This window comes from Schistocerca gregaria, chromosome 2, assembly GCF_023897955.1.
Source record: "Schistocerca gregaria isolate iqSchGreg1 chromosome 2, iqSchGreg1.2, whole genome shotgun sequence".
NCBI lineage: Eukaryota > Metazoa > Arthropoda > Insecta > Orthoptera > Acrididae > Schistocerca > Schistocerca gregaria.
Window position 1 is genome coordinate 732,427,687 of NC_064921.1, and position 13,529 is coordinate 732,441,215.

Consider the following 13,529-nt stretch of genomic DNA (forward strand, 5'->3'; position numbering starts at 1 on the left):
ATGTGTTGACGGGGTTAAGAATTAACACTCAAAGCTCAGTCCTATCTAGGAGGTGTCTGAGTACCTACTGGAGAACGGCTGGGGACACGCCGGATCGACGAGCAGGAAGCCACCAGAGGGAAGAGAGCAGGATAAAAGGACGAGCACCGCTGCAGAGCCCAGGACAAATATTGGGAGAGCGGCGGCAGGGCAGGAATACGCCCCTAGCCCTCGTCGTTACGATTTCAGGACTGCCGTAAGTCGTTCGACAATGCATTATGCAGGCCTCGCCCGATCCCCTGTGCGCATGCGCGGCAGCCCGCGTCACAGCGGGTGACTGCCAACCAGTCCAGCAGCATGGAGACCGACCTGCGCACACCCCAGAATTTTTCAGCGCCCAAGTTCCGCTTCCCAGGCTGTCAAACAGTCTTAAATGCCAAGTCACGGTGGACATGTTAATTATGTATGACCTTCGGCTCCCTCTCCGCTCGTTTAGAAAGACTTTAAAAGTTACCTCCTCTCGGCTGAGCCGTGGGAGTGAAAAGCGCAAGGAGCGAGATTATACTTCACCACCACCACCACCACCACCACCACCACCTGCTCCTGCTTCTCCTCCTCCTCGTCTTGGATTTCTCTTCAAAGGACTTAGTTTCGCTGATTTTCATTCTGAATATTACTGTGATACAACAAAACATATCCGCTGTGAATAATGCGTCTGTGCGTGTGAATACTTACGGGAGCAAACTGTTTAGGTCATCGGTCCCTAGACTAACCCACTACTTAAACTAACTTAACCAAACTTACGCCGGCCGCTGTGGGCGAGAGGTTCTAGGCACTTCATTGGGCATGGATGTGTGTGATGTCCTTAGGTTCGTTAGGTTTAAGTAGCTAAGTCTAGGGGACTGATGACCTTAGATGTTAAGTTCCATAGTGCTTAGAGTCATTTTGAACCTAACTTACGCTAAGGACAACACACACACACACACACACACACACACACACACACACACACACACACACACACACTTATGCCCGAAGGAGGACTCGAACCTCCGGCGGGAGAGGCCGCACGATTCGTGAAATGGCGCCTCTAAACGCGCCGCCACTAATTTTAACCGTAATGAGTTGGTAAAACTCTACAGCTGTTTCGGCAATATGGTTCTACAATTAAATCTCTACAGTCCGTTCAACAAACGCTACGTAAAATGTATACTAACAGAGAAACTGCAGCATAGAAATTATAAGGTAAATACAAAATACTTACTAATTCTTTGACAGCTCCACACGGAGATATATGTATAAATAAATTATTGTGGTAGCAACCACTTACCAATTCCCTAGACTCCAGTGTCATTATCAGCACAGTGTAAATTACTCTCTAAGGGTGTGATGCTTTTAGAAGATCGATCTTTTCTAATTCCTTTGCTGACATATTTTAGAACTTACGTTAGCAGGACTGTATGTAGCTTATCCCTCTGACTTTCACGTGGTCGTTCAACTTTAACCATAGTGCTGGTATGTTGCTCTGCATAGTCTTCGACGAGGAAGCTACACTTCCCACAGTTAACTGTGACGAAATAACCATGCAATTTACAAGAGAATACTTACCCGTATATTTATGAGATAAAATTCTCTTGGGTGTTCTACATCGTTGCGTTCGACAAAAAGTTGAGTTAATATTTAAAAAGCTCACGCGCGAGCTGAGAATTGTATTTCCCGCTGGGGGACGGCGCGCGTGTTCATGCATTACTTAATCTTGCGGCACTCTTTTTCCTCTTTCTCGCCGTGGGCGGCGATCGTATTTAAACGCCCTAGTCTACGATTTTAGTATACTCACCTTTTACTTTAAAACTGGCGTTAAGTCCATTCTTTTAATACAATGAAAGGTCACATAAAATAATTTTACACTAAATTATCGCAAATTATGTGATATTTCACTCGTTCAGAAAGCTCTATCGTTGAAAGATCACAGAAAATAGCAGTCACAGCTGTTCGTTGCGCCTGACACGCAGGCAATGCGACATACGCGAGGGTACTACTGGTAGCATAATTTCTGGAGTTGAACGGAAGCCACCAGTGGTACAAACCGCCCGATGAGAGGATCTACCATGAGCCACTGGTGGTAGACGCCGGCGTGTACATGTTAAACAAAACGCGAAAAATTACGTCTTCTCATTACTTATGTTTGAGTGATAAATATTCAGCTCCAATATAGAACTGTTCTCGCACTCTGTTTGGAGAAGACAACTTCATTCGTAGATACATCTATAACGACTTATATCACCAAAAACGTATATGGCGTTTCACATTGCTTTTACATATTTAGTCCCTTTTTGTCTAGCAAGTTTCAGGAACCACAGATTTCAGGTTTCCAGAGGGCTTCATCCCAAAAAACTGATCGAATCTCACCACAACCCCACTCTAACCTTCAAATCATAATTTTGTTTCCTCAATGGCAGCTTTAAGAGAACTAGAGAAGATTTGTAAAGAAGCAATATGTGTCGCTATGGAGAAGTCTAGATTTGTGCCATAGCAGTATTACCACCATACAGGACATTCCACTATTTGTGACCGCAATATTCGACTGAAATAAAATTTTGACGTTCCTTGTAATGCAGTAATTTCTTAATTTACTGTCACGACAATAATATGATATTAAGATGGTTGCGGTCTTAAACGAAACCGGTTTTACAACGATATAATTGTGATTTTCAAATCATTGAAATAAAAAGAGCTAATAACATGTCGCAGAACGTAATTTCTCGGATAGAAATTGAAGAAGAGTGAGGTTATTACCTGGACCGAAACTGAGGAAGAGCGAGATTTAAACCTCATCGACCACTCAATGGGGCTCTCTTAAATCATTTCTAGAGATTTTTGAGATGGTTCCTTCGGAACGCCACGGCTTATTGCGTCACGGCTCTGCTAGGGGTGTGTGTGTGTGTGTGTGTGTGTGTGTGTGTGTGTGTGTGTGTGTGATGAGCTGTATTTCAACACGAAGTTAATCCTACGGCTTCCCTTCTTCCCTTACAAGCATCCATAAATGGTAACAAAACTGGAACACATCAATATGAACGTTTGTTTGGACAGCACGACACTTTTCTAAACTTGGCTGCTGGTGGCACATCATACCCGGCCAGTTATCCGAGTCCGATAGAGGCTGTGTACGACAACAGCTTGGTTCAAATCCCGTTCGCACGTACTTAGTTTCTCGTAGTTCGCCAAATCATTTCAGGCGCGTTTTTTTGTAAAGGCCATGTTACTCCGTCCTCCTCCCCCCCCCCCCACCTCACCACACCCCTCATCTCTGCATGATCATAACTCCCCCTTAGCCTCTAATCTACATGTATGCTCTGGGAACTACCTAACAGTGTGTAGCGGAGGGACTCCCGGCACCATTATCTGTTCCGCCACTGCCCTGTTCCACAAGCGAATGGTGCTTGGGAAGAACGCATGTCGACATATCTCCGCACGAGACATAATTTCTCTGATTTTTTCCATCATTTCGCCCTATTTACTTTCGATAAGTAATCGTAGGTCTTTCTACTGTTCTTTAAACTGTGAGAGCGTACTTTCCAACTGTGGAGTTCTCGTGAGCACAACGCAACTCTTTTAGCGTCTATCACTGTGGATTTTAATGAGTGCCTCCGTAATGCTGTCGCACTTTCTCAACGAACACGTGACGACACATGTCGCTCTTCGTGGAAGCTTCCCTGGCAAAGGCCCAATTCCGAAGGCAATACTCAGTTTGGGACCGTTGTCACAGAATAACAGAACATCAAGTCGACGAAAAGTTTAATTAACTACCTCATTAATATTTTCTCTAACCGGAGAAGACTCTTAATGGCCAATGAAATGAGAACATAACCTTTGTCACGTCACCTCTCGACGTAGGATAAAGTCTTACAAATCGTACCACCTTTTAAATTGCGCCGCTAACAATTCCAGCAAAATATCTGCCGAAATGGTGATGCCGCATGTCGAACAGAATGTGCAGCAGGTTGTATCTAGCTATTGTAAGTGACCAGTTCGACAGGCCGTTGATATTTATTGGCGTCGAGTAATGCAAGTTCGTTTTGTGCTCCAAGGAAGTACATACCTGTTTGTGAAGCCAAGTGTCTGCACCCTTACAGATGCGAATAGTCTATCTATAACTTGTATACCCTACAACTTCACTTTTAGCGAAGGAAAAAAGTTAACATTACTCCAGCCTCTGTGCAGTAAGAAGTAACTTTATAAAGTAAGGCGTCATCTTATAAATTGTAGAATCACTTTTCTTCCATACTGTGCTTCTACAGTTCAAAATAATATTCACTACACAGGATTTACCAATTATTTGACTAATTATTCATCTAACAATTGTACCGCTAAATGTGTTTCCTGCTGTAACCCTGGTATGTTCTATCTGCCTCTGTGTAACACACACGGTACGGCCACTACACGTTACAATTTTAAGCTATTCGCCGGTTATTACAACTACGCAGCTGACAAATGGCTTCGCACAAGTCCTTTCAGCAGTATTAGTCAGACAAGGGTATGTCAGCTCTTAGAGGCACACGACAGAGATGCGACTGCACAAAATGCTGTCAGTGCCTTCTTCAAAACTGGCATCTGGTCATTGGAGCTACACGTTTTTCGAGTTTCGGGCTTCGCGGCGATTGAATCCAATTCATGATCAGAAGCTAGAAACGATGAATACGAAATGAGACAACAGACAAATCAAATGGGTGAGTGAATTCCTAATGCATCAAATTCCTGCGGTCGTAGGTCCCTAGACTTACACACAACTTACTCTAACTTATTCTAAGAGCAACACTACGAGCAACACACACACACCCATGCCCGAGGGATGACTCGAAGCTCCGGCGGTAGGGGCTGCGCAAACCGTGACATGGCGCCTCAAACTACGCAGCCACTGCGCGCGGCAACAGACAAATCAAGAACTCCCAGGAATATCAAGCAAACTAATGGAAATTGTGCATTCTTAGGCCTTCAGCTCCCACAAAACAAAAAGGAGAGTGGCAGTATCGCCTATACCCGAACTCTACAAAAGAGAACAAGAAGCAAAGCAACATCCGTTGTTGGGATCAGAGGTGCTCCTTACAAGAGGCTCCTCCTTGACAAGGAATCTGTGAGCTACAAAAGTAGTCCTACAAAAGCTTAAATCAGCAAAACAAAAAATCGTAATATGTCTTCATTCTGGTTCTGCAAGATCTGCGAAGTTGTTCAGAGGCAAATATGGTTAACTTCCTGAAATATGTGTGGCTTCATACCCGGAGTGTGGAATAAGTGCGAAGAAAAAACGTATTTTATTGTGAGAGTTGCAAACGTGAATGAGTCGCTAATCTTGAAACTAATCAATTTCAGACCAAAATAATTTAGTATTCAGATAATCAATATGTATTACAGCTTGAAAAGGATTTGCTAATGTTTTAGAAATTAAATTAATATTGATCACACTCACCAAATTTCTTTCTGTGGTTCAGAAAAAAAAAATTATTTTTATAATTTACAATATCTGTGGTATAACTCAGAAGGTAGGCTTATAAATAGTACCATGTTGCAACCCTCTATCTACTGTGTTACACCTCTCAATTGTGGAAAATTTACTTTCAAAACTTCTAGCAAATGTGTGTGAGGGAACAGACCACTCATTTTTAATATTACACTTAGGTAATATATGTCATATTTCAGCAAAATCATAAAAATGCTGCAAGTGGTACTATTTATGAGATTTTATTCTACAATACTGCCTTTTTCAGAGTTTGTGCGCACACATCTTTACTCGTGTCACATCCCAACAGAAGCTGCACAAGTCTGTGCCACTCGCTTGAATTTCGGCGTGGTCCGCTAGCGTGCGCGGAAGGAGCGGGTGCTGTGCTGGGGGTGCCGGGTTCGGACCCCGGCGGCCCCGGCGCACGCGCTCCCCGCCGCCTCTGCCCATCGATCCGGCCACGCCCACCGCGGGCGCACAGCGCGCGACCTTGGCCCACACTCCCCGCTACAGCCGCCAGCGCACAGGCCCAACACAATCCCACGCGCTCACTCCCGTGTTTTCGGCAGGGGCGGTTTATGATTAGCCCAACACTGGACACAATCCTATCCTTATCAGTTGTACCAGTGAACCGAGTACGCAAGATACCTTCTGTGAAACAGAATGATTTTTGACTCTGCAGCGGCCAGTGTCCCGATTTAATTTTCCTTGGCAGATTAAAACTGTGTGTCGGACTGAGACTCGAACCTGAAACCTCCGCCTTTTGCGATCAACTGCTCTGCCGATTGAGCTTCCCAAGCATGATTCCAGAACGGTCCTCTCAGCCCACTTTCGCCAGCTTTCTCTTACCTTCCGAACTTCACAAAAGTTCTCCTGTATACCTTGCACGACTAGCACACCTTTCTGTAAGGAGTACTAACCCGCAACAAATGCAGGTAATTTGTACTGAACTTTGATACACGTGAATTTGAGGAGATGACGGCGGGCCGGGGGTTTCCCGGGACTCTTGTACATAGAAAAAGGAGTTTGCCACAACAAAGCCTTAAATCTAAATTTGAAAATCTGGGAGTGCGTTATCATTATACTACTGCTTTGAAACGATACAGTGGTACGTAATTCAGTTGAAGATCTTGCAGTTCTCTTAAAAATGGTTGCTTCATCGTCAGTAAGGTAAGACTATATCCACAAACTAATACCACTTCGTGTATTATAGATTCCAGGAAACTGTTTTGATATTTCAAACCACTTATGAAATATATGACACGATTGCACATCTTATATTACCCAAAAAGCGCCACGAGATATTGTGAAGAATGTATACAAGTGATAGGGCTGAAACTGGAAGAAAGTTTGCTCTATTTTAGAGGAAGAAATTTTGCTCTATTTTAGATACTAAATTTATTGTACTGAGCAATTAAACATATTTTAAACAACTATGTGAATTTGCATCCTTCTTTTAAGTCGTGAAAAGGTAAGTGCTGTGGCAATTCGCTGATTTAAGCATTCACAGTTAAGAAGGGGTTGTCAATTAGGTAAATATGAAGGCCAACACAACTGTCAAAATTTTACAGAAGCCAAAGGCCTTGCCGCAGTGGTAACACCGGTTCCCGTCAGAACACCGAAGCGCTGACGGGATGGGCTAACACTTGGATGGGTGACAATCCGATCTGCGGAGCGCTGTTGGCAAACGGAGTGCACTCAGCCCTTGTGAAGTAAACTGAGGAGCTACTCGATCGAGAAGTAGCGGCTCCGGTCTCGCACAGTGACATACGGCCGGGAAAGCGGTGTACTGGCCGCACGCCTCTCCAATCCGCATCCAGTGACGCCTGTGGGCTGAGGAGGACACAGCGGCCGGTCTGTACCGTTAGGCCTTCCAAGGGCTGTTCGGACGGAGTTTAGTTTAGTTTAAATGGACATAAAACCGAACCATGCGATATCAAATAGGACGAGCATGTGAGGATTGTGGTAGGGAAGGGGACTTCGGTTTATTGGGAGAATTTTATGAAAGTACGGTTCATCTGTAAAGGAGACTGCATATAAGAGGCTCGTGCCGCCTATTCTTGACCGTTTAGTATCCGCTCCAAGTCGCATTAGAAGAAAACATCGAAGCAATTCAGAGCCGGGCTGCTAGATTTGTTACTGGTAGGTTAGAACAACACGCAGGTATTGAGTTTTGATAACCACCATTTGAAGCTGGCTGAAGAACGTTCCTACTGCCACCAACATACATTCGCGCAATAACCACTAAGATAAGGCATGTGACATTGGGGCTCATACGGACGAATACAGATAGTTGCTTTTCCCTTGCGCTACCTGTGGGTGGGACAGGAAAGGAAACGGCCAGGTATAGGGTACCCTCCGCCACGCTCCGTACGGCGGCTTGCCGAGTATATACGCAGATTTATATGGTAAATTTATGTTTTGCGACAAAAACGAACACCTGGTGTGCGGGACAGATGTACTCCATATTCTTCACCAGCGAAGACAATTTATAGATTAGCTATACACAAAACAGGTATTCGGAGCCGCGCCGTGCAATGGCGGAATCTCCTGCCAGGAAGTGGTCAATGCTCTGGTTATACTGAACGTTGTAAATTAATAGACTACGAACGAGTATCACTACAGTAAGGCGGAGAGTAGTATAAAAACGATGCCGTTGTTAGCCTCTGGAAAGGAGTGTACGGTTCGGGAACGTCGAGGAACCGAGATGCGAGAGTGGCAGCCGTTCTCTCTAACGCAAGTGTGCGGGTGCGCTTTAATCGGATACACGCAGCGATGGGATTGGACCCGTCAGGTGACAGGAACGGCGACAGGAAATTGCCTCGGTCGGTGGGACGTGCCGTCGCAGGTACGAGCGGTCCCCAAGGAAAGCCACGATTCCAGACGGCAATTTCCCTTAATAAATACAAAGGAAATGCGAAACGCATAGAAATCGAACCGTCGAATCGCGTATCCGTACGAACCCAAAGTTGAGGTGCGACCTGTCTTGTATCGCAAACGACAGAATTTCCAAGTCAGGCATTAGGTTACATAACGGCCACAAAAATAGCAATAAGGCTCTCCGGGGAGGCATATCTTACTATTATTCTGCAGTACTACGTACACGTCGTAAGCACGAACTGTAGAAAGCTAACTATAATCTTTTTCCTCCGCGAGTGAATATGTATCGAAACTAATGACGACAGAGGACGAGAGAAAAATATACTAAATCCATTTGTTGTAAAACGGTTTCATCATACAGTACAATTCAAAGAAATATGACTATTCCTTAAAAGTTCTGTGACCACTCTCTAAACTCATTTACAACCGAGCAAAACAGCAATGTGGCTAAGACAGTGGACTCGTTTTCGCTGGGAACTGCTTCTAACCCTCGTCCGACGACACTGACTTGTGCTGTCCATGATTAATCTGAATCACTTCAGGCGAATGCTCGCATCCTTCCACTCACAATGTTTTTTCCGCATCGATGTCTAGGTGAGTTAGTGCATCATTTTTAATGGCCTTGAGAAGGGTTGAAGCCAGCGAGGGGCAGAAGACGGCAACTAACATCCAGAGATCTTTGTAAGACGACCTCACATCCTGCCCAGCAATACAGCCAGTCGTGTTAGCTCAGAACCAGTTTGTAGAAAGCCACAACATTCAGTGCATACTGTCTAGCAACAGACGAGCACCCAAGGAAATTTTGTTTTGATTTCTTCAAACCACAGTATTTTGACGTTTGCTGATATTTTCCTTTCAAACTGAAAACGCCGAATGGCTCTCCGTTCTAAAAGCTTCCAGTAGCGTTGTCCCGTCAATTCGCGATGTTTTTTAGGTTTAAGTAGTTCTTACTTCCAGGGGACTGATGACCTCAGATGTTAAGTCCCACAGTGCTCAGAGCCATTTAGATCAATTTGTGAATATAAAAATTACTGACATGAGCGTGAACGTCACATTTCTAACAGCTAAGTAATACGTACAAAACCTACACAAACTATACTAATGACCGGCACTAGGTACCTGTTATAAAGGGCAGCATTTGCGTAATTGCTGAATACTGCCATGAAACTCCTATTTCAAAAGTGTCACAAAATAAAACTAAAACTTGAAAAATATACTTTGCCTCCCTTGATACCGACACAGACAGCATAGGCAGTTCTTTGTTTGGCAAGAGGGGAGGAAGAATAAGTCCATGGACAGTTTTTTTTCCCCTTAAACACGAAGTGATTTGGTAATACTGTTGTTCTGTAGTTCCGTTTGCATCTGCATTTATAGTCCGCAAGCGAGCTTGTGGTTTATGGCGGAGGGTACATTGTGTAGCTCTGACTCTTGCCGCCTTCTCTGTTCCAGTCGCGAATGATCCACGGAGGAAACGATTGTTGTTGCGCTTTCGTATGAGCTCGATTCCACGGATTTTACGTTAATGGACTTTCCGCAAGATATACGTAGGAGAAAGCTATATATATTGGTTGGCTCTTCTAGGAACGTAACCTCTCGGAATTTTAACAGTGAAACACACCGAGATGCACAACGTCCCGCTTGTAGCGTGCGCCCTTCGAGTTAGATGACGACGCTTTCGTGCTTACTAAATTAACCTGTAAGAAACGATCTGCTTGTCTTTAAATTTTCTCTGCCTCCTCTATCAAACCAATTTGGTAAGGGTCCAAGAGTGGCGAGCAACATACCAGTATTGGTCTAGCGAGGATTTTCTAAGATTATATAAACACACACACTAGCGGAGAAAACCGGCGTCGGCCAGGTATTTATGTATAGCTGTGCGTCCACGTGCGAACGACACAGCGTCTGGCCTTGTGCTTAATGTTTATGACGTCATATATCCTGAGCTACTTGTCATACAATGACACAATATTGTAGGTACATTCAGCGGCATATGTGGATACTCTCTGCAAAATTTATTATGAACAGAGTTAGTAGCCAACAAATAATAAACTTAAACGTCAAGCATCATGCGGCAGTTTTTCAAGCATCTCATTGTTTCTGACATCTCCTGAATTGTGTGTCGCAGAATAATACATTTTCGCACGTGCTTTCAGCGGTACTGTCTCTAAAATGTGTCGCGAGTTCAGGTAGCAGTAAATAAGTAAAAAAATACAACGCCCTGCCTCACGCGTTGCTTTCACTGCATGTACAGCGGAAAAGTAGTAAGCGATAAACATTTAAACAAATTTCCTTTCACCGCTTTGGAGTGGCTATCACAGAGAACAAATTTCGAAAAGGTTTGAAATTCTGAATAAAGTTTATTCCAAGTCGCTAATTGTTCTCTTTCTCAAATACTCAATGAATAAAGTACGGGAATTTACGCATCAAGGAATACGCTTCTTTCTCACCTCCACCCCCAGCCCTTTTAAGAAATAGGTGGCTCTTACCTCCACAGCGACTGTCGCCTGACGGTAATGTATATGTATACCAGGTGTGGTTGAAATCGGTCCAGTCGTCAGGAGACGTAAAACAAACAAAGAAAACACACACACACACACACACACACACACACACACACACACACACACACACACACACATTTTTATATGTATGGATATCGTGAAAAATAATGGTCCTCTAACACTCCACTGGGGTCGCGCGAAGTTACTTTTGCGTCTGAAGATCCCTGTCCGTTAAGAATAACATGCTGTCTTTGCTGAGGTCATAAAAATAATGGGAACATAACGTTCCCTGCCTTTTGGTTGTGTGTAACGACACGGTAGCGGGTAAGGAGCAGGATGACGTACGTATTCACTAGAGACCTCGCAACAAGTCTTAAGTACTGCGATGGCAGCAAGCATTGCACGGTCCCATAATTGCAACGAACACTGTCTACAGGGCACCAGTGATGCCGCTGGCACAAGAAAACAAGACGGAGCTCGCCCTAGACGAGGTAAGCGACAAGCGAAGTGTACGGCAACTTACAGTCATGGCGAGTCCGGGGAGGGATCAGGCACTGCCAGTCGCCGCAAATCATGTGCGCCAGAGGCGACGATGCGCCAGCCACTGACTCCCAATCCCGTATCTTATCTGTGTGGCCAGACATTCAACGAGCAGTCTATCGCATGACTCAATCGACGGTGACACGTGGTTACTAGAATACGCCACTGGGCAGTCTTCGTTCCGCTACCACAATTAACACTGCCTCTCTGTATGCAGCCACGCATGGTGTGCGTACCTCTACGGTACTGACAGTGTTTCTTGTTTAGTTTACTGTTAAGATTACAGTCAAGAGTACGGCTGTTGTATTCGACCAAATTGATAGAAAGTATCTTATCTAAGTAAGCGCAGTATCTGGGATGGTTTTTCTCGTAACGGCGAAGATAAGCAAAGCTGTAGTATCTCGAAGAGGAAAGCTATCACATAACGCAACTGTCGACCCAAGACAATTGACTGATATATGGCGAATTACTGATACTCTGAAACTGTGAACGCCACAAAGTGAGTGGTGAGACTTGCCCCTTCTTGACTCTGAAACACTTAGCGGGATGGCTCAGCGGTGAAAGCGATGGACAAGAAATAGGGAAGATGATTGTTTGTATCCCCCGTCCAACCTTCCTAATTATGGTTTTCACTGATTTTCACTAATTCGCTTAAGATAAATGCCGTAGCTTGAAAAAGGACCTCGCGCATTTCCTTTTTCTACCGACGCCGGTGCTCCCTCTCTAATGACCGAGTAGTCGACATGACGTTAAGTCCTAAGAATCCTCCTTTTGCTTTCCAGACACGTAAAAGTCATTCGCACTACATTGACAGGGATTCATCGCCCACAGCCGCGCGGGGTAGCCGCGCCTTACAGGGCGCCTCGCCACGGTCCGTGCGGCTCCCCCCGTCGGAGATTCGAGTCCTGCCGCAGGCATGAATGTGTCTGTTATTCTTAGCGTAAGTTAAAGTTAGATTAAGTAGTGTATTTGCCTAGGGAACGATGACTTCAGCAGATTGATCCCATAGGGATTTACCACAAATTTCCATTACCCACAGAAGGCAATGCATTGACTGAATAGGTTGCGTAGTTGCAGCACTGGTTACATTGCTATCGTTATCACATGCGAGAGTTGCGAAAAAGTAATGCCGTTAATGCTTCTTGGAGATAACATGAAAGACTGTTCATAATAACGTACGTTGTCTTTGACAATGAGCGACGTGATGTAGTGGTTAGAGCACGGGACACGAACGAGTATACGTGAAGACAGGGAATCATTCTCCTCAGATTTGCTCATCGATTCTTCCTGTGGTTTCCCCAAGTCACTTCGAGCTAGTGTCGATATGATTTTCTGATCATGTACAACTTGGTAAAGGTATCGTCTTTGATTGCCTGCTCTCGATAAACGAAGCTGAAATTATTCCTTTATCCAGTTTGACGCAATAATATCGAACTGGACAAGTACGTTCATCACCAACCATGAAGCTGCGCAGTCAGACCGTACGAAAATGCCCTTTAATATTTTGTGTATAAAAAATTGTTTTTATCTTTTTTCTCCCTTTGCAACCATAGTGATCATTACTCACTCTCTATTCCGTCTGCTGGAGAAATTGTCACCAGTTCGACCTGCGTCGTATATTAAAGGAGACGTCTTCTAAGAACATTAGACGTTTGCGCGCGCGCCCCCACACACACACACACACACACACACACACACACACACAGACAGACGAAATCGTAAAGCAGCACAACCACCGTTTATTTCAAACAATTTTGTTAGTCTGGCATGACTTTCGCGAGGTTCGTCAAATTTTCAGAATCCACAAAGCGACGTCTGGGTTCCTGCAATAAATCTAATATGCCGTCTCATAAAGAAAAACAACTACTTCCACATATAACGGTAAGCGAACTGCAAAATGTGAAAAAGATATATAAGGGTTCTCCAAAGCAAATTGGCAAGTAGTAGAGCGATTATTTGCTTCACTGTGTACGGCAATGTACAGCATAACGTGAAGATAGAAAGATCATGATTTAACATCCAGTCAACGAGGTCACTAGAGACAGCTCAGATTAGGGAAAGAAAATGGCTGACGCTTTTCCAAAGGAACTATCCCAGCATTCGCGTCAAGCTACTAAGGAAAATCGCTAGAATTC

The 13,529-nt window shown here is 44.4% G+C and overlaps 1 protein-coding gene across 8 annotated transcripts in view; it reads right to left on the reverse strand.

Moving 5' to 3' along the window:
- Positions 1-13,529, reverse strand: part of LOC126334869 (atypical protein kinase C) — a 704,619-nt gene that overhangs the window by 208,220 nt on the left and 482,870 nt on the right. The window contains exon 1 of one of the 8 annotated variants that reach the window (XM_049997565.1): positions 11,378-11,452. The exons of the other annotated variants lie outside the window; for them this stretch is intronic. Within the exon in view, the coding sequence (XP_049853522.1) occupies positions 11,378-11,429 (52 nt within the window). The 5' untranslated portion in view covers positions 11,430-11,452. Of the gene's footprint in view, positions 1-11,377; positions 11,453-13,529 lie in introns of those variants that run through there. 8 annotated transcript variants of the gene reach the window in all.